This window comes from Fukomys damarensis, unplaced genomic scaffold (genome assembly GCF_012274545.1).
Source record: "Fukomys damarensis isolate Sample0158 unplaced genomic scaffold, DMR_v1.0_HiC HiC_scaffold_13, whole genome shotgun sequence".
Lineage (NCBI taxonomy): Eukaryota > Metazoa > Chordata > Mammalia > Rodentia > Bathyergidae > Fukomys > Fukomys damarensis.
Window position 1 is genome coordinate 22,891,004 of NW_022900925.1, and position 7,329 is coordinate 22,898,332.

The 7,329-nt window shown below is 52.9% G+C and overlaps 1 protein-coding gene across 1 annotated transcript in view; it reads right to left on the reverse strand.

Annotated features, from left to right (window-relative positions):
• Gas2l2 (growth arrest specific 2 like 2) overlaps positions 1-2,991 on the reverse strand; it is an 8,712-nt gene extending 5,721 nt beyond the window's left edge. The window contains exons 1-2 of the mRNA XM_033762908.1: positions 2,264-2,991; positions 1-166 (exon numbers count right to left, since the gene is read on the reverse strand). Coding sequence (XP_033618799.1) covers positions 1-166; positions 2,264-2,648 — 551 coding nt within the window. The 5' untranslated portion in view covers positions 2,649-2,991. The remainder of the gene's footprint in view (positions 167-2,263) is intronic.
• Positions 2,992-7,329: the final 4,338 nt, after the last annotated feature.

A 7,329-nucleotide genomic window follows, 5' to 3' on the forward strand; every position in this document is an offset into this window, starting at 1 on the left:
GCCAGGTCCTGCCGCAGCTCCGCGTCGATCTCCTCCTCCAGCTGCACCAGGGTGGGCGCCACCACGCCAAAGCGCCAGGCGCGGCGGCCCAGCTCCAGCAAGCACAGCACCACGTTCTTCACGTTCTTGCCCAGCACCAAGTCCTCGGTCTCAAACATCAGCACCTCTGGCGTGGGGTCGGGGAGAGGAGTGCAGGAGGCCTGAGTCCCCTGTTCGCCTCCCGGGGAACCCTGGGGGCCCTGCTGAGACCGGGTAAGAGACATGATTCAGGTCTCTGGACCTCAGGGTCCAGGAAGCCCCGGGAGGGGTCTGGCAGGGCTTGCTCAGCAGCTGGGGCAGAGAAGACACCAGCCTCCTGCGAGGCTGCATGGGGAGAGGCCACATAGCAAAGAGGAACTCTGGGCCTGGCTGCGGAATCCAGAAAGAAGGGCGCAGGGCGCACCACCTGCACCACCTGTACTCCTCCCGCCTGGCGGCCAGGAGCCGGAGGCTGGCTCTGTTTCCCACCTAGGCCTCTCCATGTCCACCAGGCTCCTGACTGCCCCACACCCAGGAAGAACCAGATGGGGATGGGTACAGGCTCTGGATCTCCTCCCACCAGACAGCTGTGTGACCTAGGCCTCAGTTTCCTGCTCTCTAAAATAGGGATGCAGTCTTTCATGGGGTTGTAGCCAGGATTTGATTAAGTTAACAATTTTAGTATTTTCAGATAATGTCTGATACAGCAAAAGTACGCCATAAAACACCAGCATTTTTTTTTTCTTTTTGGATACTAGGGATTGATTGAATCCAGGACCTTCACAGTGAGCTATGTTTCCGGCCCTTATTCCTTTATTAATTTTTATTTTGGTTTTTGGAGACAGAGTCTTGCTTTGTAGTGCAGGCTGGCCTTGAGCTCACTGTGTAGTCCAGGCTGGCCTCAAACTCACAGTGATCCTCTTGTGTCAGCCTCCTGAGTGCTGGGATTAAAGATGTATGCCACTCCACCTAGCTCCTATTTATTTATATTTAAATTTTAAAACAGGGTCTCACTAAATCACCCAGGCTCAGCTTGAACTTTCAATCCTCCTGCCTCAGCCTCCCCGAGTACTGGGATGACGGGAGTGCACCACCACACCTGGCTAAAACACCAGCTTCTCTCCTCCTCCCTATTGCTGGGGATTGAACCCAGAGTCCAGCACACACTAAGCACAACTTCTACCACTGAACGACATGCTCAGCACAAGGGCTAGCTTTCATTAACTTTCCAACCCAGCTCCTTGCTGCTACCAGACAGTAGCCCTACCCTGCTTCATCACCCACCCGCTTCATCATCTGTCACCTTTGGCTTGGAGGATGGTACAAAATCCAGCCTCACTCCCTCCCTGAGTCCAAGGCCAGCAAGATGCAGGATCCTCACAGGTTACTCCCCTGAGTCCTACAAGCCCTGGCATGACTGTGCCCTGCCCTGGTGTCATTGTTCCTCCTGCCTCCTCCTGAGCCTCAAGCTCGCTAGCCCTGAATACACACCATCCCCAGCTTCTCCCGGTCATCAGGCACACGGCCTTTTCTCTGTCTTCGCTACTCTCCCCACCTGCCTAGAACTCCCCTTTTCCCAAGCTCCTCTGGATTTAGCCCCAGTGACCTTCCTTGGCTCCCCCGCACAGGCACCTGAACTTTGAGTACTTCTCTTTCTGGGCTGTGATTTACATATCTACTCATCTGTCTGTCTTACTAGACCATGCATGCCTTGGGCACTGGCTCTTGGTCCTTGGAGACCAGCACGGGGTTCAACATAGAGCAGGTACTTCATATATTTGTTGAATGAATCATCAGTAAACATTTATCAGTCATCAACATGGATTTACTGAGGATTTCTATGAGATCGGGAAACAGGCATGAAAAAAGATGAGCATGGGCCGGGGATTTAGCTCAGTGGTGCTGCCACCTGCCTCGCAAGCAGAAGGACCAGAGTTCAATCCCTGGGACCAAAAAAAAAGAGAGATGAGCAGCCTGAGGCAAATCTGAAAGAAGCAAGAAGCACCTAAGTTCCTGACTCCCAGATCTAGTCGACCTCAGAAAGGGAGTGGGTGCCTCACAAGATAAGAGGGTTGGTTTGGTGTAATCCCAGCACTCAAGAGGCTGAGGCAGGAGGATCACTGAGAGTTTCAGACCAGCCTGGGCTCCCTAGGGAGTTCAAGGCCAGCCTGAACTATATAGCAAGACCTTGTCTCAAAAGACAACCACAACAAAACAAAATAAGGGCCTGGGATACGGTGGTTACCTTGGATGCCCATCTCCTTTCGACACCACTGGATGAAGTTGGAGACGTTGTCCCTGGCCTGGAAGGTGCCTGGTTGGGCAGCCCCATTACAGGAAACCCCAGCCCGAGGCATGGGAATCCTTTGGGCTTGGGCAGGTGCCTTTGCCAGGAAGGCCAGAGCAGCCTCAGTGACCATGTTGGCATGTTGGCACAGCACCAGGCCCGTTTCCAGCACCTGCAGGAAGTTGGCTGCCTGGATCTCCAGCCCGTAGAGATCCCGAAGCCACTCGGCCAGGTCTTCCTTCATGGCCTCCAGGTACTGCTCGCTGGATTTGAAGGGACGGATGCTGCGCACTGGAGGCCCCAGGGCCCCACACCTCTTCCTGTGTCCCCAGAGCTGGGACATGGCTGGACTTCAGCAGGGAAGGAGGTGGGTACCTCTTCTCTCCCACTGCTGGCTCTTTACTCCTGTTCCTTGAGTCTTGGCCCAGTCGTCTCTGATTCCGAGCTTTCCTGTGTACCCTAGAGAAGCCCAGGACTTCTGGCTGTGCTGTTGGCCACTGGCTTCAGCCTCCAGGCCGGGCCAGGCACCTGTCTCCCTCCCCCATTCCTTAGTTTGGTGGCCCTGTGGGGACCTCACATTCCTACTGTCCGGTCCACTTAGAGTTCAGCTCTTCCCAGCCTGCGTGGAGATGAGGACACCCGAGGCCGGACAGGTCAAGCACTGCTCTCACCCGCTGCCACCAGCAGCCCAGAAAACTGGCATGGCTGCAGCCTCCCCACTCTGCTTTCTTCTCCTTGGAGACAGTGACTGCTACAAACACTCCTTGTTAACCCTTCCAACAGGCGCGCCCTGCCCTGCCCAGCCAGTCCTGGGCCCTGGAGCGAGGAAGCAGGAGAGGCTAGGCTGGCTTCTTTCACCGCTGATCCCAGCAGGGATCTGGAGGAGTGGGAGGAGGGAGGCACAGGGACAGGGGTTGCTGTGAACTCTGGAGGTTGGGTGGGAGAGAGATACAGTGAGTCCAGACACAAGAGTTTTGCCCTAAATCCCCACGTGCATCGCAGACTCTTCAGCCTCTCCGTGCCTTTCTCAGCTGAAAAGGGAATGATAATGTCTGCCTGTCTGGTGTTGTGAGGAATAAAATAGTGTACGGGAAAATGTCAGGCTGTCAGAACACAGAAGCACAGGTCTGGGTGGGCGCTGGCTCAACGATTCTCCCGCTCTGCGCATCTACCGTCTCCAGAGGACCCGCCCCACCCCTGCTCTGGCCGTGCAGGTCTCCCAAACGGGCTGCCCGGCATGGGACCTGACCCCCTTAGCCACCACAATGCATTCATTCAAGATTTCTTGAGTATCTACTATGTGCCAGGTATCACTGTAGCCCTGAGGATGTAACAACACAGAAAGACCAGGTCTCTGCCCTCATGGAAGCTACTTGCATGTTACTGGCCAATGGCTGCCAGGTAAACCAAAACCTCTGTAGTGAATCAGACGCTGCTAAGTACCAGGGAGAAGGATAAAGGTGTCAAGGAGCTAGAGGTGTGGATGTGGCATTTTGCAAAAGGTGACCAGGGCAGGCCTTCTGAGGAGGTGGCATCTGAGCAGAGAGCTGAGACAGCTGAGGAAATGGGCCCTGCAGCCTCTCTGGAGAAAGAGTGCTGCGGCAGAGGGAACAGGTGCTGCTAAAACTCCAAGGCAGGAGCATGCTGGGCATAGTCTAAGAATAGCAAAGACATCCGGGTGTGGTGGCGCACGCCTGTAATCCCAGCACTCAGGAGGCTGAGGCAGGACGATCGCTGTGAGTTCGAGACCAGCCTGGGCTATATAGTGAGTTCCAGGTCAGTCTCAACTACATAGTGAGACCCTGTCTCAAAACAACAACAACAACAACCAAACAAACAAAGAATAGCAAAGAAGAAGGATACGAGGCTGAGAAGAAACGGAGCCCCAGGTCGTGCAGAGCCTTCCAAACAAACAAAGAATAGCAAAGAAGAAGGATACGAGGCTGAGAAGAAACGGAGCCCCAGGTCGTGCAGAGCCTTGTTGAGGACTCCAGAGACCAGCTTTCTCTATGTGAAATGGGTCTGGGGTAGGGGGAGATGCGTTCTAACTCAGGCTGCTGCATGCAGAGGGAGCACAGGACCAAGACACATGGAATCAGAGAACACGAGGGCTGCCATTGTTATCCACAGAAGAGTACTAGTGGTTTAGGGCGAGTGGAGCCGGTGGAGGTGAGGCCAGTGGTCACATTCCATGTAATTCCTGGACAGTCCATAGGGTTGGCTCGAAACAGGGGTTCTCAGCCTTGGTGCAGTTGAACCTTTAGGCTAGGTCATTCTGCCATTGCCATAATATCCTGGCATTGCCGATCTCCCCTGGAGGGCACCTCTCCCTGAGCTACTGATCGAGCATGAGACTCCAGCTGCCCCAAACAGAGCCCTTCCCTGGGTCTTTTGAGCCAGAGCCAGAAGGGCAGGTTCTTTTTTCCCAGTCAGATGGTTGAGTTCAGGGACACAGATCAGGAGCCAGGCTCCCAGCACGTGGAGAAAGCCCTTCTGCTGTGGGCAGCTATGAAGCTGGCACACAAGGAGCATGGGGTTGGAGGGAGAGAGGGATCCAGGGGCCAGAACACCTGGCTCTGCTGTCTGCCTCTGGTAGTCAGGCCCACCAGGTGACCATGCTCTGTGTAACAAAGACCGCCTAACACAGTGGCTCACACGGGAGAGATTAAGCTCTCTCAGAGTTGGCAGAGAGGAAAGAAAGGAATGTCCAGGGCCATCGACAACCTCATCAAAACACTGGGCCCGTGGTTTTGGTGGTACATACCTGTAATTCCAGGATTCTTAGAGGCCGAGGCAGGAGGATCTCAAGTTTGAGCCTAACCTGGGCAACTTAGCAAGACTCTATCTCCAAAAGGGTTTGGGGATCTGGGGAAATAATTCAGTGCAAAGGTCCTATGTTTAACTCATAGTTCCATGGAAGAAAAAAAGAAAGAAAAAGGGAATACAGAAAGAAAGGAGCCAATCTGTAGCTCCCTACCTTAAAACTTATTAAGTGAATGAGTTTAGTTTATAAAGTTGAGCCATTCTAATATTGGACCAGCCAGATACATTCTAACTGACATATGCTCAGAGCTCGAGAGGGCCTATTCCCTTTCTCTGTAAAGATGTAAGCTGTTGTTACAGATATTCTCATTAAAGTACTACCTGCGTGTTAGTTACTTTTCTCTCCTTCCTGAGACAAAATACCTGGCGCCCGAAGTAAGAGGGGAATGAACGGGTTTATTTGGCTTAGAGTTCACAGAGGCTTCAGTGCGTAGACAGGGATGGCCAGCACGCGGGGCTGAGCAGGAGCAGCACGGCGTGCACAAGGTAGCAAAGGCAACAAGAGACCTTAACAGTGGCTTTCTGCCTCCAGACTGCGGGGATTGGGATGGGGCCAAACCATCTACTGATGCGGGGTGGTTTAGTAATCACAGGCCCTTAATCCCAGCCTCCACATTCCAGATTCAGCCACCACTGACCAAATGAGGCTTTGCGGGGACGTCTACACCCAAACCATTACACTGTGGGTTACCTTATTGGATAATTTTTCTTTCAGACTATCTTTATTGCTCAATTAATATGAATATTGCATCTGTGATATGCTCGTTAGAAGTAATGAACTATTTATACTGTAACTATAACAATGAAAGTTTACTATGACCCAAAGTGTACTTTCTTGGGCTTCATCTTGGTCTCTAGGTATGACTTTTATGAATGGCAGAGAATTATGCTTGAGCTTGCCAATAAAGATGGCTCATTCTCTTTTTTGGGGTATCAGGGGTTGGACTCAGGACCTTATGCTTGTGAGGCAGGCAGTGGAACCATTGAGCTAAATTCCCGGCCCTAGCTCATTCTTTTCTGATGCTTCATCTTTTTTACATAAAGACCCGTCCACCCTGAGTTTGTGCTCATTGTCTGTGCATTTTCGGCCCTCTCCAGGGATCTCCAAGGTGGCCTCGAGTGCAGAAGGCATGTGTTATGTTTTGGGTGCTGCTGGGGCTAACTGCTGGTTCTGCTCTCACTGAGGACTGCTCTGAGATTACTCTGTGGGATCGATGTTCAGTGTGCTTTTATGCTGGCATTGCTTTTATGACAATCCAAGTTTTGGTGAAAGTCCCACAAAACCCATGATAACCCTGAGGAGGGAGCACGCACCCTAAGGATGGCAAAGGGTTGCTGGACAGTTTGGGGCTGGGGACACCTTCTAGTAGTGTTTTAGGGAGCCCTAAAAGTCACAGCATGGCTCATAGGCTCAGACGTGCCTGCCAGGGGCACGAGATCGTAGGGAAAGACGAGGAGCTTGTTTATGGTGCGGTGAGCAGGAATAGCCCTCAGCAGTGGCCTCTGAACTGAATTGTCCCTGCTAAATGGCTTTTGCTGAAGGACACACGACTTTTAAATTTGTATGGTAGAGCTGGGATCTGAACCCAGTCTGTTAGGGGCCAAAGCCACCCTCTACTCCCCTTTGATGCCCACCTCTGATTGTGAGTGTTTCAAAAGGCTGTGGCAAAGACAGCTATCTATTCCTGGGCGAGGAGCCCTACAGGCAGCGAGGCTCTGGCTCCGCCCACTGTGAGCCAACAGAGGCCCTAGAGACAGATCCAGTTCTAGGGTTCTGGGCACGCCCTCACACCCCAGTTCCAGCCCCTGATCAGGGAAAGCGGAGAGAATGGGTAAGCACTGAGTAAGGAGTGTGGATACAAGCGGGGCGGGCTGAGGACAGGACCTCTTGACCCCACGCTGGACCAACCGTCCATTACTACGGTGACCCCAGAGGAGAAGCAGAGCCTTTTCGCAGCTACCCATCTGTGTAGCTAGCCGCAGGCCATCTTGTTTCTTAACATCCGATCCCTCATCTCCACCTGCTCCTGTTTGGACCTTTGTCTTCTCTAGCCTGGACCTCTGAAATGACTCGTAAGTAGCTTTCCTGCCATCTCGTCACAGAGAACATCCCAAGACCCAGCTGAGGGAGGTGTCTCCTTCAGAACCTTCAGTGGCTCCCACTGCTGGGAGACAAACTGAACTCCGGGTGTCAGTCTTCC